Source organism: Tachysurus fulvidraco, chromosome 13, assembly GCF_022655615.1.
Source record: "Tachysurus fulvidraco isolate hzauxx_2018 chromosome 13, HZAU_PFXX_2.0, whole genome shotgun sequence".
Lineage (NCBI taxonomy): Eukaryota > Metazoa > Chordata > Actinopteri > Siluriformes > Bagridae > Tachysurus > Tachysurus fulvidraco.
The window spans coordinates 28,152,557-28,180,056 of NC_062530.1; the positions used below are offsets into that span (position 1 = coordinate 28,152,557).

General features: G+C 41.6%; 3 protein-coding genes and 1 long non-coding RNA gene across 6 annotated transcripts in view; 1 reads left to right on the forward strand and 3 right to left on the reverse strand.

The window, feature by feature from the left end:
* Nucleotides 1-27,500, forward strand: part of LOC113657299 — a 1,727,325-nt gene that overhangs the window by 867,022 nt on the left and 832,803 nt on the right. The gene's annotated exons all lie outside the window — the stretch shown is intronic.
* Nucleotides 1-27,500, reverse strand: part of LOC125146171 — a 1,103,650-nt gene that overhangs the window by 693,556 nt on the left and 382,594 nt on the right. The window lies entirely within an intron of this gene.
* Nucleotides 16,457-24,043, reverse strand: LOC113650446 (KH homology domain-containing protein 4-like). Of its 3 annotated transcripts, XM_047822137.1 has the most exons (15): nucleotides 23,860-24,043; nucleotides 22,735-22,984; nucleotides 22,219-22,338; nucleotides 21,932-22,011; nucleotides 21,800-21,852; nucleotides 21,440-21,642; nucleotides 20,121-20,329; nucleotides 19,935-19,995; nucleotides 19,257-19,314; nucleotides 18,964-19,157; nucleotides 18,768-18,881; nucleotides 18,445-18,512; nucleotides 18,274-18,362; nucleotides 17,897-18,050; nucleotides 16,457-16,556 (listed from the first exon to the last, which is right to left on the reverse strand). In XM_047822137.1, exons 1-14 carry the CDS (start codon nucleotides 23,874-23,876, stop codon nucleotides 17,929-17,931), a joined length of 1,638 nt encoding a protein of 545 aa, XP_047678093.1. In that variant the 5' UTR covers nucleotides 23,877-24,043; the 3' UTR covers nucleotides 16,457-16,556; nucleotides 17,897-17,928. The 3 variants fall into 3 exon arrangements, with proteins under 3 accessions (XP_047678093.1, XP_027014621.1, XP_027014622.1); XM_027158820.2 differs by lacking the exon at nucleotides 16,457-16,556 and having other exon boundaries at nucleotides 17,808-18,050; XM_027158821.2 differs by lacking the exons at nucleotides 16,457-16,556; nucleotides 23,860-24,043 and having other exon boundaries at nucleotides 17,808-18,050; nucleotides 22,740-22,984.
* The window catches only part of pde8a (phosphodiesterase 8A), a 47,319-nt gene continuing 46,228 nt past the window's right edge, over nucleotides 26,410-27,500 (reverse strand). The window contains exons 21-22 of the mRNA XM_047822128.1: nucleotides 27,274-27,403; nucleotides 26,410-26,798 (exon numbers count right to left, since the gene is read on the reverse strand). Coding sequence (XP_047678084.1) covers nucleotides 26,692-26,798; nucleotides 27,274-27,403 — 237 coding nt within the window. The 3' untranslated portion in view covers nucleotides 26,410-26,691. The remainder of the gene's footprint in view (nucleotides 26,799-27,273; nucleotides 27,404-27,500) is intronic.

The following is a 27,500-nucleotide window of genomic DNA, read 5'->3' on the forward strand; positions in this document are numbered from 1 at the left end:
ACTTTACCTTTTTATTTTTGTTTATTTTATATATTTATTTACATAGATACATATTTTCAAATTTTATATAGTTTTTATTTAGTTAATACTTTTTATTTATCTATCTGATTTTGTTTTTTTGTTTTTTTCCCATTCTTTTTATTCCTTTTATGCTTAAATACCAGACAGACGCAAAAAGCATTTCACTGCATGTGTGTATGTGACAAATGAAATAAATTTGATTTGATTTATAAATCAGTGTAGTGTCAGGAGCACAGGATTATGACACCGTGCCCTTAGAGCAGATGGGGTTAACTATGGGTGTAAATTTCATTGAACAGTAGGGGCATGGGTGTAAAATTACAAAAAAATTTAAAAATTAAAAAAAAAAAAAAATCGCACTTTCTATTGTGAAAATATATGTATGTATACCAAAATAATTGTGTAAATAGAAAAAAAACACAAAAACTGTATTTAGAAACAGTTGAGTTCCCCCTCCCCTTTCTCACAGTGGTTTGACCCACAGCCTCCTTTCCCAGTACATCTCACCTACTTTGCACAGTAGGTGAGATGTACTGGGAAAGGAGGCAGTGGGTCAAACCACTGTAGCGATTTTGGCTCGCGAAGCAAGGTAAATATTAATAAGTAATTATAACGCGTTATAGTGACTCTAAATATTTTAACCTAAGTTGAAATTAACGGTACTGGAATTAACGTTACACTTATTTGGTCTGTTCGTCCGGCGAACAGGCCGTGTAACCTTTATTAATTCTATGAAGGCGGTATCTTCCCGGCTCAGGAAGGTTCACTGCCCTTTTACTTTACACCGTAATGTAAATGAACTTAATACAGCATGTAGTTCAGACCAGATGTTGCAGGTACCTTAAGTTTGTGAGCGACACTCAGAGACAATCACTTGTGGTGCAATAATATGGCATTTAATGAATGAGACAAACACAACATAAAACTAACTACACAAACAAACAAAAGAAATAGAGAAAACAAAGATGAAAATAAAATTACACAAAAGAAATTAAAATTGGGGAAAGGGGGAAAGGGAGGAAGAGACTGGAAAGAAGAAATTAGAGAAAGGAAGGAAAGGAATGGCAAGCTTAGACTTCAAAATTAATCACACAATAACTGGGAAATCGTCACAGAAACTTAAATTCACCTCAAGACACAATACAAGGTTCATACTTAAAATACGCATCTAAATTGGTTGGTAAAGGAAACGGTTACTTGCATTGGCTTACTGCAAGAGTCCGGATGCAACAGAATGCAACAAAGGGTAACTGATGTTAATACGATATTGTGTTCTTATAAAGGCAAAGAAACAAAAATGAAACATAAAACAAGATGCACTTTCATTAGGGAAGTAAAAAGAAAACGATAGCTTCGTATACATTCTGACATCAGACCTTAAAGGGGCATACAGCATTAGAACAGGTATACATTAACATGCCATGATCAGTAATTAGAGTGTAACGGATGTTAAATACAGTGTTGTTTTCTGACACATGAATAAAATTCACCCTGTCAGGAAAGTAAGGAGCAAATAAGTTTAAGTCAGGCAAGCCTTAAAAGAAGAACACATTACAAAAAGGGTTATAAGAATGAGAACTGAATGAGAAGAATGTGGGTGTAGCCCTCAATAAAATCGTAAAACTGAGTGGTCATCGGTTAATTGAGGAGTAGATGTTGAAATTTAGGGTGCCTGGGACATGAAATCTAAAACTAGATTTGTAAAGTTTGTTGTGACAACCTTTGATGTTGGCTTTGACGGTGCAAGTATTCGCAAAGGCCGGTGCATTTTGGAGGCGAGTGGACAGAAAGATTGTGAAAGCTACTGGACCGCTAGGGTGTCAATACTTTTGGAGGAGAGCGGACATGAGCATGTGACGTGATCCGAATACCCGTGAGGCAGTTCCCCCCATTGTGCTGAGTGTTTTGATGTCACATGTCCATGTTGTGCAAATTTTTAATTTCGCTTGTTTTTGGGGCGGGGCTACGTGTTACATCACGTGACGTCACGTGACGTGACCAGAATACCCGTGGGGCAGTTCCCCTCATTGTGCTGAGTGCTTTGATATGTCACATGTCCATTTTGTGCAAATTTTTAATTTTGCTTGTTTTTGGGGCGGGGCTACGTGTGGCATCACGTGACGTGGTGGAGGGGAGGGTCAAACCACTGTGAGGAAGGGGTGGGGGGAGGGTCAAACCACTGTGAGGAAGAGGGAGGGTCAAACCACTGTGAGGAAGGGGAGGGTCAAACCACTGTGAGGAAGGGGAGGGTCAAACCATTGTGAGGAAGGGGAGGGGGAGGGTCAAACCACTGTGAGGAATGGGAGGGGGAGGGTCAAACCACTGTGAGGAAGGGGAGGGGGAGGGTCAAACCACTGTGAGGAATGGGAGGGGGAGGGTCAAACCACTGTGAGGAAGGGGAGGGTCAAACCACTGTGAGGAAGGGGAGGGAGGGGGGACTCAACTGTTTCTAAATGCAGTTTTGCGTTTTTTTCTATTTACACAATTATTTAGGTATACACACATATATTTTGTGTTAACCCCATGGGCGTATATAGACTCTCTAACCATTAGGCCATGATTCCCCCAATTCAAATGAATCTATGTTACAATGAGCTCCATCCTGGTGAGTTCTCTGGCTTAATAAAACCAATGTCACCAGCATTAAATCACTACAAAAACAAAAGCACTAGCATGTGGCAAGATTTAAAAGCAGATGGAACAATTTAAAATTAGACACATACCAACATTTTATTTTTAAAGCTTTTATTATGTATATATAAAATATACACACACAAGTTATATAACAGCAGTTTCACTGTGATGATAAACTATACCTTCGTACCAGGAATAAATTGTTAAAATGAGTTGTGGAACGCCTGGGATAGGCACAGGCTCCCCGCGACCCGAGAAGTTCAGATAAGCGGTAGAAAATGAATGAAATGAATGAATGAATGAGTTGTGGAGTCATTTCGTACCGGGTATATATTGTTCTTACTAGTTCCGCAATCTTCAGAAATTTTTATTGCAAGTATAATCATGTTGAACAAGTTGTGCACTCGTTCTGCAAACGATAGAAATTTGTTCAAAGCGTCGTCAAGGAATTTCATCGCAAGTATAATCATGTTGAACAAGTTGTCAATCAATCAATCAATCAATCAAATTTTATTTATAGAGCACCTTACAACAGCCAAAAGGAGCACAAGGTGTTTTCCAGTAAAACAACAATAAAAAACTAAATAAATAGAATCAATAAGAACACAATGAACCATAAAATAGCAGTTGAAACCGGGTCTATGCGTTAAAAGCTTGTATGAATAAATATGTCTTCAACTGCGATTTAAAAACACTCAGCACAGTGATGGATCGTAAATGTGCTGGAAGTGCGTTCCACAGCTTTGGTCCCTTGATGGCAAATGACCGGCCTCCAAACTTCTCATAATTGTATTTGGGAATGACCAGAGAGGTATGTCCAGAGGAGCGGAGAGATCTGGCTGGTTGGTAGACCTTTATTAATTCTGTGAGATAGGCTGGGGCCAGACCATTGATGGCCTTGAACACACAGAGAAGGACCTTATACTCCACCCTAAACCGCACCGGAAGCCAGTGAAGCGAGTGGAGGACAGGGGTGATGTGTGAGCGTTTGGAGGTGTCTATTTGAAGCCGATTGAGAAGTGATTGATTAAGTCCAGTGTAGAGAGCATTACAGTAGTCAATCCTTGAGCTGATGAAGGCATGTATAGCTTTTTCAAGGTCAGCTTGAGACAAGAATGATTTTACCTTGCTGAGTAGTCTTAACTGGTAAAAGCTCGCCTTCACTACTGCACTGATTTGCTTATCGAAATGCATTCCCTTGTCAAAGATAACACCCAGGTTTCGCACTGTAGGAGCAAACTGAGGTGTTAGAGAACCAAAAGTAAGAGAACTGTTGGATGAATCTGGGCTAAACAGGATGTACTCAGTCTTTTCTTCATTCAGATGAAGGAAGTTCTGGGAAAGCCACTGTTTGATATCCTGAAGGCAATTATGGAGTGTGTCCAATGCAGAACGATTACTCAGAATCACAGGAAGATAGATCTGGAGGTCGTCAGCATAGAAATGAAATTGAACGTTGTGATTGGAGATGAGTTGACCAAGTGGCAGCATGTAGAGTGAGAACAGAGTAGGACCAAGAATAGAGCCTTGAGGCACACCAGATGATAGAGGAGCAACCGAGGAAGAATAGTCATTAAGCATTACTGAAAAGGTTCTGTTAGTGAGGTATGATGAGAACCAATTTAGCACTGCACCCTGCAGACCAACAACATGTTGAAGACGAGAGATGAGGATGGCATGATCCACGGTGTCAAATGCAGCGGTTAGGTCCAGTAACACCAAAACCACAGAGCTTTTCCCATCCAGGGCTCTAAGAATGTCATTATGGACCCTCAATAGCGCTGATTCAGTGCTATGTCTTGACCTGAAACCGGACTGAAATGTATCACCAATGCCGTGCAGTTGTAGGTGAGACTGCAGCTGTGCGGAAACAAGCTTCTCCATCAACTTAGACAGAAATGACAGGTTAGATATAGGACGGAAGTTGGAGAATATGGAGGGATCAAGGTTGGGTTTCTTGAGCAGCGGTCTCACAATAGCGTGTTTGAGAGCAGCGGGAACAGTACCCACCCTAAAACAGCTGTTTATGAAGGGGACAAGGATGGGACCTATGATGTCAACCGTCTCCTTCAAAATCCTGGTAGGAACAGCGTCTAGGGGGCAGGTGGTAGGCTTCAACTTTAACCTTGTAGGGCGCAACAGAGTCCATAATGCGGGAGCAGGTGGTATGGAAGGAGGCGAGGAAACGTTCCGGGCAAAGAGGCGATGCCAATTCAGCAGTAGAGGCGAGATCAGAAACAGAGAAAGCAGCAGCAAAGTCATCGACTGTAGATGAGGTAATAATGCGATGGCGATGGGGGGCAGTAAACGTTGGTGCAGGTGGAACAGCACAAATGTCAAACCGTATGAGAGAATGGTCAGAGATGGGAAAATCCATGACCTCACAGGTTGACACAATCACCCCACGAGAGATAATAAGGTCAAGAGTGTGACCTAACCTATGGGTGGGACAGGAAATGGACTGAGCCAGATTTAATGAGTCTAAAAGTACCTTAAATTCATTAGCAGGTTTATTAGAGGGGCAGCAAACATAAGTTGTGCACTCGTTCTGCAAACGATAGAAATTTGTTCAAAGCGTCGTCAAGGAATTTCATCGCAAGCATAATCATGTTGAACAAGTTGTGCACTCGTTCTGCAAACGATAGAAATTTGTTCAAAGTGTCGTCAAGGAATTTCATCGTAAGTATAATCATGTTGAACAAGTTGTCAATCAATCAATCAATCAAATTTTATTTATAGAGCACCTTACAACAGCCAAAAGGAGCACAAGGTGTTTTCCAGTAAAACAACAATAAAAAACTAAATAAATAGAATCAATAAGAACACAATGAACATAAAATAGCAGTTGAAACCGGGTCTATGCGTTAAAAGCTTGTATGAATAAATATGTCTTCAACTGCGATTTAAAAACACTCAGCACAGTGATGGATCGTAAATGTGCTGGAAGTGCGTTCCACAGCTTTGGTCCCTTGATGGCAAATGACCGGCCTCCAAACTTCTCATAATTGTATTTGGGAATGACCAGAGAGGTCCAGAGGAGCGGAGAGATCTGGCTGGTTGGTAGACCTTTATTAATTCTGTGAGATAGGCTGGGGCCAGACCATTGATGGCCTTGAACACACAGAGAAGGACCTTATACTCCACCCTAAACCGCACCGGAAGCCAGTGAAGCGAGTGGAGGACAGGGGTGATGTGTGAGCGTTTGGAGGTGTCTATTTGAAGCCGATTGAGAAGTGATTGATTAAGTCCAGTGTAGAGAGCATTACAGTAGTCAATCCTTGAGCTGATGAAGGCATGTATAGCTTTTTCAAGGTCAGCTTGAGACAAGAATGATTTTACCTTGCTGAGTAGTCTTAACTGGTAAAAGCTCGCCTTCACTACTGCACTGATTTGCTTATCGAAATGCATTCCCTTGTCAAAGATAACACCCAGGTTTCGCACTGTAGGAGCAAACTGAGGTGTTAGAGAACCAAAAGTAAGAGAACTGTTGGATGAATCTGGGCTAAACAGGATGTACTCAGTCTTTTCTTCATTCAGATGAAGGAAGTTCTGGGAAAGCCACTGTTTGATATCCTGAAGGCAATTATGGAGTGTGTCCAATGCAGAACGATTACTCAGAATCACAGGAAGATAGATCTGGAGGTCGTCAGCATAGAAATGAAATTGAACGTTGTGATTGGAGATGAGTTGACCAAGTGGCAGCATGTAGAGTGAGAACAGAGTAGGACCAAGAATAGAGCCTTGAGGCACACCAGATGATAGAGGAGCAACCGAGGAAGAATAGTCATTAAGCATTACTGAAAAGGTTCTGTTAGTGAGGTATGATGAGAACCAATTTAGCACTGCACCCTGCAGACCAACAACATGTTGAAGACGAGAGATGAGGATGGCATGATCCACGGTGTCAAATGCAGCGGTTAGGTCCAGTAACACCAAAACCACAGAGCTTTTCCCATCCAGGGCTCTAAGAATGTCATTATGGACCCTCAATAGCGCTGATTCAGTGCTATGTCTTGACCTGAAACCGGACTGAAATGTATCACCAATGCCGTGCAGTTGTAGGTGAGACTGCAGCTGTGCGGAAACAAGCTTCTCCATCAACTTAGACAGAAATGACAGGTTAGATATAGGACGGAAGTTGGAGAATATGGAGGGATCAAGGTTGGGTTTCTTGAGCAGCGGTCTCACAATAGCGTGTTTGAGAGCAGCGGGAACAGTACCCACCCTAAAACAGCTGTTTATGAAGGGGACAAGGATGGGACCTATGATGTCAACCGTCTCCTTCAAAATCCTGGTAGGAACAGCGTCTAGGGGGCAGGTGGTAGGCTTCAACTTTAACCTTGTAGGGCGCAACAGAGTCCATAATGCGGGAGCAGGTGGTATGGAAGGAGGCGAGGAAACGTTCCGGGCAAAGAGGCGATGCCAATTCAGCAGTAGAGGCGAGATCAGAAACAGAGAAAGCAGCAGCAAAGTCATCGACTGTAGATGAGGTAATAATGCGATGGCGATGGGGGGCAGTAAACGTTGGTGCAGGTGGAACAGCACAAATGTCAAACCGTATGAGAGAATGGTCAGAGATGGGAAAATCCATGACCTCACAGGTTGACACAATCACCCCACGAGAGATAATAAGGTCAAGAGTGTGACCTAACCTATGGGTGGGACAGGAAATGGACTGAGCCAGATTTAATGAGTCTAAAAGTACCTTAAATTCATTAGCAGGTTTATTAGAGGGGCAGCAAACATAAGTTGTGCACTCGTTCTGCAAACGATAGAAATTTGTTCAAAGCGTCGTCAAGGAATTTCATCGCAAGCATAATCATGTTGAACAAGTTGTGCACTCGTTCTGCAAACGATAGAAATTTGTTCAAAGTGTCGTCAAGGAATTTCATCGTAAGTATAATCATGTTGAACAAGTTGTCAATCAATCAATCAATCAAATTTTATTTATAGAGCACCTTACAACAGCCAAAAGGAGCACAAGGTGTTTTCCAGTAAAACAACAATAAAAAACTAAATAAATAGAATCAATAAGAACACAATGAACATAAAATAGCAGTTGAAACCGGGTCTATGCGTTAAAAGCTTGTATGAATAAATATGTCTTCAACTGCGATTTAAAAACACTCAGCACAGTGATGGATCGTAAATGTGCTGGAAGTGCGTTCCACAGCTTTGGTCCCTTGATGGCAAATGACCGGCCTCCAAACTTCTCATAATTGTATTTGGGAATGACCAGAGAGGTCCAGAGGAGCGGAGAGATCTGGCTGGTTGGTAGACCTTTATTAATTCTGTGAGATAGGCTGGGGCCAGACCATTGATGGCCTTGAACACACAGAGAAGGACCTTATACTCCACCCTAAACCGCACCGGAAGCCAGTGAAGCGAGTGGAGGACAGGGGTGATGTGTGAGCGTTTGGAGGTGTCTATTTGAAGCCGATTGAGAAGTGATTGATTAAGTCCAGTGTAGAGAGCATTACAGTAGTCAATCCTTGAGCTGATGAAGGCATGTATAGCTTTTTCAAGGTCAGCTTGAGACAAGAATGATTTTACCTTGCTGAGTAGTCTTAACTGGTAAAAGCTCGCCTTCACTACTGCACTGATTTGCTTATCGAAATGCATTCCCTTGTCAAAGATAACACCCAGGTTTCGCACTGTAGGAGCAACTGAGGTGTTAGAGAACCAAAAGTAAGAGAACTGTTGGATGAATCTGGGCTAAACAGGATGTACTCAGTCTTTTCTTCATTCAGATGAAGGAAGTTCTGGGAAAGCCACTGTTTGATATCCTGAAGGCAATTATGGAGTGTGTCCAATGCAGAACGATTACTCAGAATCACAGGAAGATAGATCTGGAGGTCGTCAGCATAGAAATGAAATTGAACGTTGTGATTGGAGATGAGTTGACCAAGTGGCAGCATGTAGAGTGAGAACAGAGTAGGACCAAGAATAGAGCCTTGAGGCACACCAGATGATAGAGGAGCAACCGAGGAAGAATAGTCATTAAGCATTACTGAAAAGGTTCTGTTAGTGAGGTATGATGAGAACCAATTTAGCACTGCACCCTGCAGACCAACAACATGTTGAAGACGAGAGATGAGGATGGCATGATCCACGGTGTCAAATGCAGCGGTTAGGTCCAGTAACACCAAAACCACAGAGCTTTTCCCATCCAGGGCTCTAAGAATGTCATTATGGACCCTCAATAGCGCTGATTCAGTGCTATGTCTTGACCTGAAACCGGACTGAAATGTATCACCAATGCCGTGCAGTTGTAGGTGAGACTGCAGCTGTGCGGAAACAAGCTTCTCCATCAACTTAGACAGAAATGACAGGTTAGATATAGGACGGAAGTTGGAGAATATGGAGGGATCAAGGTTGGGTTTCTTGAGCAGCGGTCTCACAATAGCGTGTTTGAGAGCAGCGGGAACAGTACCCACCCTAAAACAGCTGTTTATGAAGGGGACAAGGATGGGACCTATGATGTCAAACCGTCTCCTTCAAAATCCTGGTAGGAACAGCGTCTAGGGGGCAGGTGGTAGGCTTCAACTTTAACCTTGTAGGGCGCAACAGAGTCCATAATGCGGGAGCAGGTGGTATGGAAGGAGGCGAGGAAACGTTCCGGGCAAAGAGGCGATGCCAATTCAGCAGTAGAGGCGAGATCAGAAACAGAGAAAGCAGCAGCAAAGTCATCGACTGTAGATGAGGTAATAATGCGATGGCGATGGGGGGCAGTAAACGTTGGTGCAGGTGGAACAGCACAAATGTCAAACCGTATGAGAGAATGGTCAGAGATGGGAAAATCCATGACCTCACAGGTTGACACAATCACCCCACGAGAGATAATAAGGTCAAGAGTGTGACCTAACCTATGGGTGGGACAGGAAATGGACTGAGCCAGATTTAATGAGTCTAAAAGTACCTTAAATTCATTAGCAGGTTTATTAGAGGGGCAGCAAACATAAGTTGTGCACTCGTTCTGCAAACGATAGAAATTTGTTCAAAGCGTCGTCAAGGAATTTCATCGCAAGCATAATCATGTTGAACAAGTTGTGCACTCGTTCTGCAAACGATAGAAATTTGTTCAAAGTGTCGTCAAGGAATTTCATCGTAAGTATAATCATGTTGAACAAGTTGTCAATCAATCAATCAATCAAATTTTATTTATAGAGCACCTTACAACAGCCAAAAGGAGCACAAGGTGTTTTCCAGTAAAACAACAATAAAAAACTAAATAAATAGAATCAATAAGAACACAATGAACATAAAATAGCAGTTGAAACCGGGTCTATGCGTTAAAAGCTTGTATGAATAAATATGTCTTCAACTGCGATTTAAAAACACTCAGCACAGTGATGGATCGTAAATGTGCTGGAAGTGCGTTCCACAGCTTTGGTCCCTTGATGGCAAATGACCGGCCTCCAAACTTCTCATAATTGTATTTGGGAATGACCAGAGAGGTCCAGAGGAGCGGAGAGATCTGGCTGGTTGGTAGACCTTTATTAATTCTGTGAGATAGGCTGGGGCCAGACCATTGATGGCCTTGAACACACAGAGAAGGACCTTATACTCCACCCTAAACCGCACCGGAAGCCAGTGAAGCGAGTGGAGGACAGGGGTGATGTGTGAGCGTTTGGAGGTGTCTATTTGAAGCCGATTGAGAAGTGATTGATTAAGTCCAGTGTAGAGAGCATTACAGTAGTCAATCCTTGAGCTGATGAAGGCATGTATAGCTTTTTCAAGGTCAGCTTGAGACAAGAATGATTTTACCTTGCTGAGTAGTCTTAGCTGATAAAAGCTCGCCTTCACTACTGCACCGATTTGCTTATCGAGGTGCATTCCCTTGTCAAAGATAACACCCAGGTTTCGCACTGTAGGAGCAAACTGAGGTGTTAGAGAACCAAAAGTAAGAGAACTGTTGGATGAATCTGGGCTAAACAGGATGTACTCAGTCTTTTCTTCATTCAGATGAAGGAAGTTCTGGGAAAGCCACTGTTTGATATCCTGAAGGCAATTATGGAGCGGGTCCAATGCAGAACGATTACTCAGAGTCACAGGAAGATAGATCTGGAGGTCGTCAGCATAGAAATGAAATTGAACGTTGTGATTGGAGATGAGTTGACCAAGTGGCAGCATGTAGAGTGAGAACAGAGTAGGACCAAGAATAGAGCCTTGAGGCACACCAGATGATAGAGGAGCAACCGAGGAAGAATAGTCATTAAGCATTACTGAAAAGGTTCTGTTAGTGAGGTATGATGAGAACCAATTTAGCACTGCACCCTGCAGACCAACAACATGTTGAAGACGAGAGATGAGGATGGCATGATCCACGGTGTCAAATGCAGCGGTTAGGTCCAGTAACACCAAAACCACAGAGCTTTTCCCATCCAGGGCTCTAAGAATGTCATTATGGACCCTCAATAGCGCTGATTCAGTGCTATGTCTTGACCTGAAACCGGACTGAAATGTATCACCAATGCCGTGCAGTTGTAGGTGAGACTGCAGCTGTGCGGAAACAAGCTTCTCCATCAACTTAGACAGAAATGACAGGTTAGATATAGGACGGAAGTTGGAGAATATGGAGGGATCAAGGTTGGGTTTCTTGAGCAGCGGTCTCACAATAGCGTGTTTGAGAGCAGCGGGAACAGTACCCACCCTAAAACAGCTGTTTATGAAGGGGACAAGGATGGGACCTATGATGTCAACCGTCTCCTTCAAAATCCTGGTAGGAACAGCGTCTAGGGGGCAGGTGGTAGGCTTCAACTTTAACCTTGTAGGGCGCAACAGAGTCCATAATGCGGGAGCAGGTGGTATGGAAGGAGGCGAGGAAACGTTCCGGGCAAAGAGGCGATGCCAATTCAGCAGTAGAGGCGAGATCAGAAACAGAGAAAGCAGCAGCAAAGTCATCGACTGTAGATGAGGTAATAATGCGATGGCGATGGGGGGCAGTAAACGTTGGTGCAGGTGGAACAGCACAAATGTCAAACCGTATGAGAGAATGGTCAGAGATGGGAAAATCCATGACCTCACAGGTTGACACAATCACCCCACGAGAGATAATAAGGTCAAGAGTGTGACCTAACCTATGGGTGGGACAGGAAATGGACTGAGCCAGATTTAATGAGTCTAAAAGTACCTTAAATTCATTAGCAGGTTTATTAGAGGGGCAGCAAACATAAGTTGTGCACTCGTTCTGCAAAAGATAGAAATTTGTTCAAAGCGTCGTCAAGGAATGTCATCGTAAGCATAATCATGTTGAACGAGTTGTGCACTCGTTCTGCAAAAGATAGAAATTTGTTCAAAGCGTCGTCAAGGAATTTCATCGTAAGCATAATCATGTTGAACGAGTTGTGCACTCGTTCTGCAAAAGATAGAAATTTGTTCAAAGCGTCGTCAAGGAATTTCATCGTAAGCATAATCATGTTGAACGAGTTGTGCACTCGTTCTGCAAAAGATAGAAATTTGTTCAAAGCGTCGTCAAGGAATTTCATCGTAAGCATAATCATGTTGAACGAGTTGTGCACTCGTTCTGCAAAAGATAGAAATTTGTTCAAAGCGTCGTCAAGGAATTTCATCGTAAGCATAATCATGTTGAACGAGTTGTGCACTCGTTCTGCAAAAGATAGAAATTTGTTCAAAGCGTCGTCAAGGAATTTCATCGTAAGCATAATCATGTTGAACGAGTTGTGCACTCGTTCTGCAAAAGATAGAAATTTGTTCAAAGCGTCGTCAAGGAATTTCATCGTAAGCATAATCATGTTGAACGAGTTGTGCACTCGTTCTGCAAAAGATAGAAATTTGTTCAAAGCGTCGTCAAGGAATTTCATCGCAAGTATAATCGCGTAGAGCAAGTTGGCGAGTCTCTCCATTCCTGCTGTTTCCAAAATAAGAAAGCAAATCATCGTCCACAACAAACAAGCCAGTGTGTTTAGTTCGGGTCTGTGTGGTGGCTTTTTATACGATAGCTCTGTGGATCGTATTGGCTGTTAGTGAATCACGTGCTAGTGGCGTGATCAGAAACATGAACCAGGGCCACACCCATTTCTCTTATTCTGTTCTTCTGGAATCTTCTTCCAGCACACAAGATGAGATATTTGTAATTAAACAGGTTTGATCTGCCAGACAGAGTATTCATAAGAATATAACTGAGCTCTTCACTAAACACTTGTACAAGAATAAAGTCTACACTGCTCATTATTAAAATAAATAAATAAATAAATAAATAGCTTACTCTTGTGTAAAAGCACCATATTGTGTGGGGATGTTTTTTATATATAAAGATTTTAAAGCACTTGTTTAACTTGTTTTTAAATCCCATAAAGAGAAATATAGCAGTTCAGTTCCCAGAGATGATAAAAGTAGAGTTTAACCATGAAAAAGACATTTATGTGGTTATTGTATGGCAGGAAACAGAAGTGGTATTTCAGGTTTGTTGTGTGTTAGCCAGTGCAGCAATACATTTTGTTTAGCAAATAAGCTTAGATCGACCTCTGTATGTTAGTGCACACGAAAAACAGAAGATTTTACATCCCAGGTTTTATATTCTGAATGTTTTTTTACCTCAGAATGACTCGACATTTTCTTTTGGTCAGTTTATTGATTTGTATTTGATGTTACAGTGAGATCCAGGATTAACCTGTAGGAATCGTGTTGCTTCTTTATAAATGAATAAAAGCATGAGGAGGATCTATGGATAAGGAGGAAAAGTCTCCTCTTAATAATGCTATTTAAATTGACTATCATAAAGGTATTTTATCTGAAAGTTCTATATTTTATCATTGTGTATCAACAGTGCGTTAATGATTCTATAATAAACTACACAACAACATGCAGATTCTGTAGTTTATATATTACTTAACATTGTATGTGAAATATTGTCTTTATACATAACACTCGTGTCAGTTATACACCACGGTTACTGAAATACAAAACGTGCAAAACTATGAAAAATGTTTCATAAATAAAATGAGCAAAATATTCTTTAATATTCTACAATTTACTCACTTTAGCAGTTACATAATCAGCTGTTTTCAGTAAAGTTAAAAATAACAATAATCCCCACTAGTTTAAGATAAACTAACACTAGTTTAAGATAAAGTAACACTAGTTTAAGATAAACTAACACTAGTTTACCACAAAGAGCCTTTTTCTAACTTATTTAGTGATTTTATCTACAAGATTTGGTAGAGATAATTAACACATGGAACAAAAACTCAGTGTACTGTTTCATGTTAAATTAAATTAATGTTAAATTCTAATTAATGTTAAATATTTTCTTAACTTGATGGTTATGTGTGGACACAATGAGTGATTCACTAGATGGAGTCTTGGTAACAATTCTAGCAAATTTGCAAAAAGCAAATGATTTCCTTGGCACGCAATTTCTTCTTCTGGGAAAGTACCTGAAATTCCTCCAACATACTGACAAAAGGTGACCATCAGGACAATTTTTGCATTTATACAAAAACTGGTTGTATTTCTCTCCTGAAACACCCCCAACATTCAGTAAACACTTCAGTATTATACAGACTTGCTGAAGAAATGATTCAATACACAATTCATACCAATGATAGACCGTTTCCACACGACATTCGATCTCTTTATACCAATGAATCACTATAAAGGCTAATATAATGAAGCTGTTGATTAGGTAAAGTGTCAAAAAGTCACAATGACACTTTACGAGCCCAGTGGTGCTGGTAAATCACGTGCTAGTGACATTATCAGAAACATGAAGCAGGGCCAAACCCATTTCTCTTATTCTGTTCTTCTGGAATCTTCTTCCAGCACACAAGATGAGATATTTGTAATGAGACAGGTTTGATCTGCCAGACAGAGTATTCATAAGAATATAACTGAGCTCTTCACTTCTATACTTATACAAGAATAAAGTCTACACTGCTCATTGCAAAAACAAACAAACAAACAAACAAACAAACAAATAATTCTTGTGTAAAAGCACCATATTGTGAGGGGATGTTTTTTATATATAAAGATTTTAAAGCACTTGTTTAACTTGTTTTTAAATCCCATAAAGAGAAATATAGCAGTTCAGTTCCCAGAGATGATAAAAGTAAACACAGTTCTGTTTATTAGAGTTTAACAATGAAAACGACATTTATGTGATTATTGTATGGCGGGAAACAGAAGTGGTATTTCAGGTTCCTTGTGTAAATAAGTACCTTAATAAGTGTTAAGGTGAAATGAAAGGACCTCTAATCAAAGGAGATCAGATTGAACAGGTCTTTGCTCTGATTTTAAGAAGAAAGTGTCATCAATTTTCTAGAAAGTAATTGATGACACTTTCTTCTTAAAATCAGAGCAAAGACCTGTTCAATCTGATCTCCTTTGATTTGCTGCTTGTGTTATTCTTTTATTTATTTATTTTTCATTTGATATTTGTCTAAGTCAATAATAGTCCTAATCTATGTTTCTGAAAAAGTTTAGAAACATTAATTCATTTACTACCACTTATCCGAACATCTCAGGCGTCATCGGGCATCGAGGCAGGATACACCCTGGACGGAGTGCCAACCCATGACAGGGCACACACACTCTCTCATTTTCACACACACACACACACACACACACACACACACACACACACACACTCTCTCATTCACTCACACACACACACACACTACGGACAATTTTCCAGAGATGCCAATCAACCTACCATGCATGTCTTTGGACCGGGGGAGGAAATCGGAGTACCCGGAGGAAACCCCCGAGGCACGGGGAGAACATGCAAACTCCACACACACAAGGTGGAGGTGGGAATCGAACCCCCAACCCTGGAGGTGTGAGGCAAACGTGCTAACCACTAAGCCACCGTGCTCCCCCAGTTTAGAAACATAAAATACAATATTAAAGTTTAAAATTCAATTATTATTTACCTCTAACATGTATCCCTAATGATCAAGTCTGAGGTGGTGGTTGTGAGGAAGAAACCATGAGAGACTCAGAAGTGAACCTCATCCCGCTACGTCCTTTAAATCCTTACAGTTGACCTTCTCTGCTGTTTTCATTACACTGATATTATTACAGTTTGGATTTGTGTATTAAACTCTGCACATGGGTCCTGGACCATCACCATACAGTTATGATGTAAGATTCTGCTTGTCGTTTGTGCTCACGGACAACGTGAGATCACTGACATGGTGTCCGAATGGGCCGTGTTCAAGCCCCTTAGCTGTAGAGGTCTCGGTCTCTCTACACAAACCTGTCTGATGCTCATGGATGGATCTTCAGACTCAACTAAAAAGTTACAGAAGAACATTTAGCAGCCACTGAAACAAAAGCTCTAGAAGCCTCACGATCTGGTAAACTGGTGCCTCAGAAGATGGAGAGATGACAAGCTTGGCTAACCAAACAAGGGAGAGAGCGACCTCTACTGGTGAGCTTCAGGAGTGACGAGAAGAACGGCATTATTTATCCTACTGGACATGGAGTGTGGAGCTCCAGGAGGCAGAGTTTCTTGTTCTTTCTGCTCGTTGAAACCAGCAAAAAGAACAAGAAACTCAGTTCAGAAACTCACAGCGTTCTTTACTGAAACTTTATTGTACCAATAAAAATCCTCCTCTAAACACCAGACATTACAGCTACCCAGCCGAGGGTCATCACAATAACGGATCTGCACCGGTCTCTAGTTGCCCAGTTTAACCAGTAATGTTCTAAACCAGACCCACAATAGAGCCAAACCAGGTCTCCAAAACGCTCGGTCTACCGATCGTGACGTTTCGGATCGTCGTCTCTAAAAATAAAAGACGTGAGCAAACGGAACAGAAAAAAGTTTGAAGAGATGTTGAGATGTTTGAGGTTGAGATTTTATTCCATAGGAACAGTTACATTTTCCAAACTCAAAAGTTCAGCTCAGAGAAGGACTCAAGGGGGTCAGGGGTAGTTCTGAGTGTGTGCATGTATTGTTAAGAATGGCTTTTTCTCCCACTGTGACTCACACACACACACACACTACGGACAATTTTCCAGAGATGCCAATCAACCTACCATGCATGTCTTTGGACCGGGGGAGGAAATCGGAGTACCCGGAGGAAACCCCCGAGGCACGGGGAGAACATGCAAACTCCACACACACACACACACACACACACACACGGTGGAGGTGGGAATCGAACCCCCAACCCTGGAGGTGTGAGGCGAACGTGCTAACCACTAAGCCACCGTGCTCCCCCAGTTTAGAAACATAAAATACAATATTAAAGTTTAAAATTCAATTATTATTTATCTCTAACATGTATCCCTAATGATCAAGTCTGAGGTGGTGGTTGTGAGGAAGAAACCATGAGAGACTCAGAAGTGAACCTCATCCCGCTACGTCCTTTAAATCCTTACAGTTGACCTTCTCTGCTGTTTTCATTACACTGATATTATTACAGTTTGGATTTGTGTATTAAACTCTGCACATGGGTCCTGGACCATCACCATACAGTTATGATGTAAGATTCTGCTTGTCGTTTGTGCTCACGGACAACGTGAGATCACTGACATGGTGTCCGAATGGGCCGTGTTCAAGCCCCTTAGCTGTAGAGGTCTCGGTCTCTCTACACAAACCTGTCTGATGCTCATGGATGGATCTTCAGACTCAACTAAAAAGTTACAGAAGAACATTTAGCAGCCACTGAAACAAAAGCTCTAGAAGCCTCACGATCTGGTAAACTGGTGCCTCAGAAGATGGAGAGATGACAAGCTTGGCTAACCAAACAAGGGAGAGAGCGACCTCTACTGGTGAGCTTCAGGAGTGACGAGGAGAACTGCATTATTTATCCTACTGGACATGGAGTGTGGAGCTCCAGGAGGCAGAGTTTCTTGTTCTTTCTGCTCGTTGAAACCAGCAAAAAGAACAAGAAACTCAGTTCAGAAACTCACAGCGTTCTTTACTGAAACTTTATTGTACCAATAAAAATCCTCCTCTAAACACCAGACATTACAGCTACCCAGCCGAGGGTCATCACAATATAACGGATCTGCACCGGTCTCTAGTTGCCCAGTTTAACCAGTAATGTTCTAAACCAGACCCACAATAGAGCCAAACCAGGTCTCCAAAACGCTCGGTCTACCGATCGTGACGTTTCGGATCGTCGTCTCTAAAAATAAAAGACGTGAGCAAACGGAACAGAAAAAAGTTTGAAGAGATGTTGAGATGTTTGAGGTTGAGATTTTATTCCATAGGAACAGTTACATTTTCCAAACTCAAAAGTTCAGCTCAGAGAAGGACTCAAGGGGGTCAGGGGTAGTTCTGAGTGTGTGCATGTATTGTTAAGAATGGCTTTTTCTCCCACTGTGACTTTTCTCCTCTTCCTCGTCCGAGGAGTCTCCGCCGTAAGGGACGAGGCCTAAAGAGTCTGAGGAGATCTTCACCTTCTTCACCTCCTCTTCATCTGAGAAAATAAAACAGTTACTGAATTAAATCTGGAGCAAAATCCCAGGGGTAGAGAAGTGGTGTGTGACTGTGAAAGGGGCGGTAGGCTATTTTTATCTCCATCGTTATCGAGCTCGTCCTCAGCTCTTCCTTACAGGACACGTGTTCAGACTGTATTAACACTGTAGTATATAACTGTGTAAAGACTTTAATGTTAGTGTGTGTGTGTGTGTGGTTCATACCTGCGTGTGAGTGACCAGGTTCTTGTCTTGGTCTCTTGAGTGGTGCTGGGAGCGACACCACAGGTAGAGGTGGAGGAGGCATCAGTGTCCTATACAGAAGACACAGTGTATTGTATGTGTTGTCATAACAGAACTGAACACATGTGATCAGGGTGTAGAGGGAGAGCTTACAGGTCTGATCTGCTGACATCACCACCACTAGACAAGGACTCTTCCACTGGACCATCTGGTTTAGGCTCCTGTATTTATGAACATGTAACACACACACACACTATCGTTACACATTAATACATGAACTAGACCTGTGCTAATCATTAATTCAGTTCACTACAATAAAAGGCTTGAAAATGTCATAACTCTCTAATCTGGACAAACCAAATGAACAGAGAACCCCCACCCCCCCACCAGTTCTCTCCCCATCCACCCAGTGTATAGCCACTAGACGGCTCTCTCTAATAATACGATCACTGACCCCATCTGCCTAAAAACCCCACCTGTGTTAACTCTTGCTCTCCTTCCTCCTCTTCACTCTCCTCTATAAAACATCTCTTTGGGCTGGAAACACTGGACGAGTCGTTTTCAGCATCGTCTGAGGTCTTGACTTCATCCTAACACACACACCATGGAGACGTCGATTAACAATTTTGCAGGCGTTATATTGAATCATCTCCGTGTGTGTACCATACTAACCTGCAGTACAAATGAAGTGGGTTTGCGAGGACACACGGGGTACTGCACCATCTGCGCACCGTCTGCACCGTCTGCTCGACTCCAGTAACTTCCTGTCCCTGGGTATGATGGGTAAACGCTGGGGTAGCCGTACCACGACTGGCTGCTGTAACTACTGCTGGTGGAGGATGAGTATCCATGGGACTGGTATGTTGCTACACACACACACACACACGTCAGTCTCACAAACTGAACAATTTTAAGTGAATAATTTAGTGAAATAAACATAAAACAGCCCAATTAGGAAACATTACCTTGTGTGGAACCAGTAGCTGTGTACACAGATACCATACGTGCGTGTTCAGCCCGCACCTGCAGCACACACACACACCATTATGATGACCCCTGGTTATTAATTCTGCCTCATTCACTAACTTTGTGATATGTTCAATGGTTATTTTAAGACTGATTAGTGGTTTAAGCAGCAACACTGCCACCTTGTGGGCAGCACCAGGTCACACTAGCTGGGACATCTGTTCATTAGCACCTCATGCCAGTCAAAGCCTTAAACATGCTCACAAAACGTTAGCTGAAAGATGATGACAAAAAATGTAAACAGCTTCAGGAGTTTGAGTGTCATCATCTGATTGGTCGGATTCTACAGATGTCCAGGAGACATCTTGTTTAACAGTCCACCAGGAAAAAAACACCATTGTGATGCTCTACCTTTTCCTAGAAGGAAACTGTTGTGCTTACATCTGTGACTCTGAGCTGATCATCTAACTGCTAGACTTTCTAAATGATGTGAAGTTCACAGTCTAGACTCGTTAATTTGTACAACATTATTTTAAATGAACGATCGATGACTACAAGCTGGTTTATTTTTGTACTTTACATTTTTATGCCCTAAACATGATGCTGAACAAAAACTGATGGTTTGCTTTACAAGTCAGTCAAATGCCCTCATGGGCAGGAAAGTCATCTGTTCCTACCGTCTCTAGAAGGCTCTCACAGAGTTTCTTGGCTGATTCCAGGCCAGCAGAGTTTGGATGGCTATAAGAAACATGTTAAAAATTACGTCACAAATTTTATCTTTGCTGCAAAAGTGCTCTTAATGTATGCTGTAATATTACTGAGCTCAGCTTGTTATAATGAGACCGTTAGCTAAACTAAATTACCTGATGTAGAGGTACAGGGGTTCGAATGACTCCCTCCGTGAGGCCTGTTCGATGTAGCCGGAGCCCTTCCCTCGCAGGAAGACGCGTGCCCCGGTCTCCGTCTGGATGTGCTGCAGGTACGAGCCGTTCGGTCCTTCCACCTTCTCGTTCACGTTGAAGTCCGGCAGGCATTGCTCCAATCCTACAAATAGCTTAGTGTGCACAAAACTCTGCAACCAGCACCAGAGGTACAGTGATTACACACTAAACCCTTAAGCTACTAGAGATCCATATACACTGCTCTAACCTCACCCACTCCCAAAGCACATAGACACACGCTACACTATGTGATCTACACCCGTAAACATTTCCTGAAGAAATAAAATCGGTTTATTTAATAACTCTCCTGTAAAAGTACAAAATTTCTCCAAGTACCTTTTCTCTATGGTTAAGAGGTGACTTACAGGTTAGGTCATAACTACTCAGCTAGGTTTGCTAGTTATATTCGTATTCACTCGCAGGTTTCATAAGAATTGAAAAAGGAAAATCAAATCGTTGCTTTCAAGTTCAGATTTATTTCAAAAGCACGTTAAACATGTTATAACCTGACAACAGCATCACTCTGCTACACCGGCGTTCACGGACCAAACCTCTCGGTGTAACTACTTAACCGTGGTTGAGTTGAGTGTTAGAGAACTGGTCTTTGGTTAAGAGTCAGCTATTTGCTGACTATATATTTATAAAGGTTTAAAGTTCACCTTGGTGTTCATAGATGTCTCAGCCACAGCAACAAAAAAAAAAAAACTACTGTTGCTATTGACAGTCTTCAAAACAGCAGCACCAGCCATGTTCTCCTGTCGTGATCAATTTGAAAGAGTGTGTGTGTGTGAGCAGGAGCAGTGCAGGCCATGATCTCTGCAGATCGGCCAGTTTCTCCCTGCTGAGGTTGATATAGGAGGTGGGTATCAGCAAGAGCCAAATGATCTCCTATGGCCTCGCCTTCATTAACCTCCACACACACGCATGCAGTGTTCCAATACCGCTCTCAACACACCCTTGTCCACTTCCCCTAGAACGTACCGATCTCACTGTCCAGGTCGAATGTGTTCCGACGTAACTGATTTACACAGTTTTCTTCACACACTCAGTCACATCAGCTCACCAGGTAACCAGAGTACTAATCAGCTGGCTTCAGAGTTATTTTAGCTGGCTGATGTGTTAAACAGCTAGTAAGTGTGCTAAAAGTTGTCTCAACCAAGCGGAAGTACACGAGGGTGTGCTAGAAACAGGACTGGAACACAACCCCCACTTAGCCCTAGGGTTAATAGTGAGGTACCTACCCCAGCATGAGGAGGAGGGGGTCTGTGTGCGGGTGTTACAGGAGCATTCGGGGGGCGTGGCGTAGGGAGATGTGGCTGTGGGGGAATAGAAGGTCGTGGGGGCTGGGGGTAAACAGGAACCGGGGGCATTACAGCCGGCTGCTGGCCCCCTGATGCTCGCAACACATCCTCTGAGATTATTTCTTTGATACGCATCACGGCCTCTGTGAAGAAATCAATCATAAGCTTTTAACGTCTATAACGTCTCAAGATGTTTAAAAAAAAAGCTCGAACGAAGCTAATGTCCAATCCTGTAGGCTCCGCACATTACAGTTAAACTGTGATTAAATACCAGAAAGGAAGGGGAAAAGTAAAACGTACTGTTGACTTCATCCTGGCTTCGTCCCTGAACGTGCAGATACAGAGGACGCTCTCTACAACAGGAAATGTTGATGAGTGAAAGCACAGAAGGGGAATCAGACATGATTATATACACAGATGTAACACACACACCCTCCTTTGTAGGTGGACTTCTCAGCATCACCCAGGAACAGGCCTTTAGTGGAGACCAGCGCGCCGCTGTACAGACGAATCTGATTTTGTATAAAAGTGTAGAATTTGTAAAAATGACATCATGTATGTAATTAACAGTGACTTTCTGTTGTATGTCAGACATCACATTGTTTTCATTTCATGACTTTTTAGACTCGATAACCATCGAGTTACAATCTTCTGCACACAACTCTACCTATATAAGCAGTACATTTCAGTGTGTGTGTGTGTGAGCGAGTGAAACACACCTCTTCCTGTGTTTTGCTTTTGGTCAGCAGATTCCTGCAGTTCACAGGCACATCATTAATATCCACTTCTGTGACAACGATCTCCTCACTGCTAACAGGTACAGGGGCACTAGGAGGAGCCTACACACACACACGAGACTGTTGTAACCATGTATTCACATGTCCTAAAGCCAAGTATGTGATGCATGTGCTTGGCTTATTTACTACCCTTGCTCTTGAAATAGATTAGTGAAGTGAACTGGACTAGTTACAGTATGTATAATAAAGCTTAGCAGTGGACTGTTGGTGTGTGACAGTATGTCACACACCAACAGTCCACTGCTAAGCTTTATTATACATTTTCACATCACACAAAAGTGAATCCCCGGGTACAAGTCTGCCTTAAAGTCAGACCCCCCCCCCCCCCCCCCCAACCACACACACACCCCCACTGAGCTGACCTAAGGAATCATGGCCCATCATGTGGTGTGAAGTACAACAGCCCACATCCCTAAGCCCCGTGTTGGAGATCAGTACCTTACTCGGTAAAGGCTGCGGTGCTTTGAGTTTTCCTTTAGCCAATAACATTGCATTAAGCTTGGCAGCCATTGCAGTGGCCATCTCCACTCCTCCCTGTGCTGGGGCAGAAGGAGCTGGAGAACTTGCCCCTGATGTAACAGCTGAACTTGGGGGCACCTTAACTGCATTGTTAGTGGACACATTTCCCATAATCCCCTGCAGCAGGTCTGCTTTGGACTTGGGCTGATCCCAGCGACTGTTCAGGCATCTGAAAGGGAAAGTGGAGACGATGTTAGAGCTAAATTAATGTAACGTGTAAAAGAATATAAGCTTAGTGTTAATGCAGGTGTGGGAGTGCATGTGTGTGTAGCTAGTAGGCCCAAGTGTTCCTCTCCCCACACTTAGCCTGTTCAGCTCCACAGCTCTATTATAGGTGTGTGTTTGTATGTATGCATGCGTGTGTGTGTGTGTGTGTGTGTGTGTGTGTGTGTGTGTGTGTGTGTGTGTGTAGCTAGTAGGCCCAAGTGTTCCTCTCCCCACACTTGGCCTGTTCAGCTCCACATATGTAATATAGGAGGTTAGTATCAGCGACACTCTGGTACTCAAAGAGACCGCTTTCAGACCCTCCATTATCTATACAACGGCAATTTTATTCTACAAATTTAATGAACAACGCAAATAAACATCAGCTTTGTACAAAACGTTCAACTTTATTAGGATATAAAGACTATTGTGTGCGTGTGTATGTGTGCGCGCGCGCTCACACACTAAGCTGATTCTGAGGAACCTGCTAGCTAACTAGCCTGTGAGATGCTAAGCTAACTGAACTAGCCGTTTAACTACAACAGCCTGCTAGCTAACTAGCCTGTGAGATGCTAAGCTAACTGAACTAGCCGTTTAACTACAACAGCCTGCTAGCTAACTAGCCTGTGAGATGCTAAGCTAACTGAACCAGCCGTTTAACTACAACAGCCTGCTAGCTAACTAGCCTGTGAGATGCTAAGCTAACTGAACTAGCCGTTTAACTACAACAGCCTGCTAGCTAACTAGCCTGTGAGATGCTAAGCTAACTGAACTAGCCGTTTAACTACAACAGCTCTGTACACAAAGATATCTTTATAATAAGCGTTGAAATATACTTACGGCGTCCCCGATGCCATCTTGTATTAAAGTGTGTTAAAAAAGTAAAATAAATCAACCTTTAAGTGTTTATTTTCGTTAAAAATACTGAACACAAGTTTAGTATCCTGAAGTCACCTCAGAGTTAGCCGCTGCGCTTGGGCCTGTCGAACCGCGCATGCGCACTTGTCTCAGTCCACGCCTGTGCCGCCCCCCTTTTTCTATGTTACACAGCGCATGCGCAGAGAGGATTAATTTGTTTTCTCAAGAAATAAACTTCGACTTTAACTTCAGGAATAAAAAAGCTAGATATATTATCACATTAACAACAAACATAAACGAACACATTATACGGACATCTTTCACATTCTCTGCTTTGATTAGATTTAATATTAATAATTAATAATTTAATAGTTATTAATATTAATAATCCTGTTAAAGTCTATTTACAGTTTGTTTAGAAAAACGTGAAAGCCACGTGGTCACCGGTTTGTATTTATTAAGTATAAACTATCTTTTGATATGTAAATAATTTTAATAATAACTATAATAATATGTAAATAAGTATATAATAATAACTATAATAATAAATATGTAAATAATTATAATACATATAAGTAATAATAAATATATAAATAATCATAATTAATAATAAATATGTAAATAATTATAATACATATAAGTAATAATAAATATGTAAATAACACTCCAGCTTGATCTCTGATTGGTACAAAATTCTGACCAATCACAATCCAGATGTTGAAATTGCTGTGTGTTGACTGAAAGTCTTTGTGTCTCTCTGTAACAGAGAGTTTCTTTTAGAAATTCTCTTTTAAAGCCATTAAAACATAAACTCCTGACACGTTGCTGACGGTAACCGAGTCACGTTTAAAGCTAATGTATTGAGCTACAAAGGAAGTATTGAGTAATGTATTGAGCAAGTAATGGAAGCATAGAATGGAATGTAGTAAGTAATGGAAGCATAGAGCCACCAGCACTACAGTAAGTTAGTAGTGTGTGTGTCTCAGTGACAGTGTACAGTATGTACATAAAGTGTGTGAACTTTTACATCCAGGTCCCACCTTCTGACTTAAGGTCCCAGCCCTTACCTGAGCTTGAGGCTGGTGTATGAACTGTGATTAAAGTCAATAATACAGACACGAAATAAGAGAAAACTCCTTTATATTCATTTCAGAATAAAATTTTGCTTTACACCTTTAACATGTCACACAGATCCACATAGCTTCATCATCATCATTATCATCATCATCATCGTTACCCATCACCTTCCTCCTCGGCTGCTGCTCGTGTTTTTTTCCAGTGTAAAATTCAGAGTCTATACAAAAATATGGAGCTTTACTCAGCGTTCTGTTTCAGCGGTGTGTTATTACAAATGTGTCCGGATGTCCGCCGCAGTGAGACTGGTGTCCACCACAGAGAGACAGGTGTCCGCCGCAGTGAGACAGTGGGCTGTGCTGTATAAATAGCGTATAAAATAAGGCAGTCTCTTCAGTAGGATAAACCGGATACAAAAACCCTCGCTGGGAAAAAAAATCATTCAAGTCCAAAACACGGTTCACAGATTCTCATCATGCTGAAACTCTCTGCCTTCCCATGAGGCTCTGGACAAACACATACACACACACACACACACACACACACACTTCATCCATCGTTCACATCTGATTAGGCATATGCCGATATCAAATTCATATCAGTGTAACCGCATTTATCACGGTACACAATAAAATCACGATAACACATTGGAAGAAAAATACTAGATCTGCTGTGTCTTTTAAATAGAATGAAAGAAGGAAAGAAAGAAAGAAAGAAAGAAAGAAAGAAAGAAAGAAAGAAAGAAAGAAAGAGGATGCAAAAAAAACAAAAGAAAAAGAAAATTTAAATAAAACTAAAGAAAATAAATTAACTAAAGACAAATGCAGGCAAAAAAATACAAAAAGGATGAAAAACAAAAAGCAAAATTATAAGGAAATAAAATTTAAAAGAAATGCCAAAAGAAAAAATATGAAAAGTTATAAAAGAAAAAAAAATAGAAGTTGAATTAAGTAAAGAATGTTGTAGAGAAAGATATCCAAAAAAGAAACAAAGGTAAAAAATAAGAGGAATCTCAAAACCCCCCAGAACAGAATCACCTTCTCTTCACACTCTCCAAACTAAGGCCTTTAAAAAGAAATCCTTTATCTCTAAACCCATGCAGCCTCCTCCTGAATGATATTTGTTAAAGATAATATTGTGCGTGTTAAATATAAATATATATCGTGATATTTCATCTACTCGATGATCGGCACATGCCCAGCCCTCTACAGTGCAACAGGAAGTAACGTCATTCAGTTAAAAAAATAGACATGTTTATGATAATGACATGGGTCAGAGGATTATTGTTTGTGTGTTAATCAGCTTTGGCTTCTGAGATTCATCGGTTTAGCTACAAATCACTCGCATCATTAATGATTAGTGTAGAACAACAAGGAAAAAAAATAAATACAAAACAGACGAGTGAGTAGAGGATGAGAGTGAGGTGGGATGATCTTAGTGTTTCCTGATGCTTTACACACACACACACACACACACACACACACACACACACACACACACACACACACACACACACACACACCCTGTAAAGCCGTGCGCTGGAAGGCCACACGTGTAGTCCGAGTGTGTGTGTTCATTTAAACCAGCAGGGGGCGTCAAGTCTCACACCATCATAAAGTCCAGGTTTAGAGAGTCGCTTTTATTTAGTCCATGAGAGAAATCGAAGACAAAGCCATACTATTCTGTGTGTGTGTGTGTGTGTGTGTGTGTGTGTGTGTGTGTGTGTGTGTGTGAGATGAACTACTCAGGTGGCGGTCTTAGGCTGTGTAGTTTGCGATCGTCCAAACCTTTCCAATATTTAAAGTTGTTGTCTAAATGCTGCATGAGATTTGGCAAATCAGCAAAAGCTGCAGAGAAACAGAAGAGAAAACATTAATACTAAACACACACATGCGCACACACACACACACACACACGCAAAACAAACAGGTCTCAAGACGTGCCATATTGCTCAACATCCTTACAGGTTAGTAGCTTAGTTAGTTAGTGAAGCTTCAGGGAACGAAGTTAAAAGCCAAGTTCAACAAAGTCAAAAGTAAAATCACTTTACAAAAACATTTGAGTTTGGATTTAAATGATTCAGTGAATAAAAGAATCACTAACCAAATGGCTCACTGACTGACTCACTAAACAACTGACTCCCTCACTGACCAAATGACTCACTGACACTGTTTCAGACAGAAGATCTTATTTACTCAATAATATTATCCGAATATATAATTATCTGTCTCTCTATCTTAATTACTAATTGGCCATCCTAATCAATCTATGACTACATATATACGTATGTGTGTGTGTGTGTGTGTGTGTGTGTGTGTTTACCATCCCAGGCGTCAAACATGTCTGTGATGAAGTAGTCAATAAAGGAAATCTGGGATTTGGGAATGCTGCAGGTGTTCCGGTCAAACACAGGCATCACCACAGGCAGACCCTGTCTTTTCTCTTCATCTGTCTACACACACACACACACACACACACACACACACACACACACACAGTCCATAATTAATTTTAACAGAAGTAAACAATACACACTTGTAGATTATTAC

Coding starts and splice junctions, on each gene's coding strand:
- LOC113650446 (XM_047822137.1), bottom strand. Junction 19,996..20,120: donor CCCCTGTACCTCTACATCAG/GTAATTTAGTTT, acceptor TGTTTCTTATAG/CCATCCAAACTCTGCTGGCC. Junction 19,315..19,934: donor GTGAGAGCCTTCTAGAGACG/GTAGGAACAGAT, acceptor TGTGTGCTGCAG/GTGCGGGCTGAACACGCACG.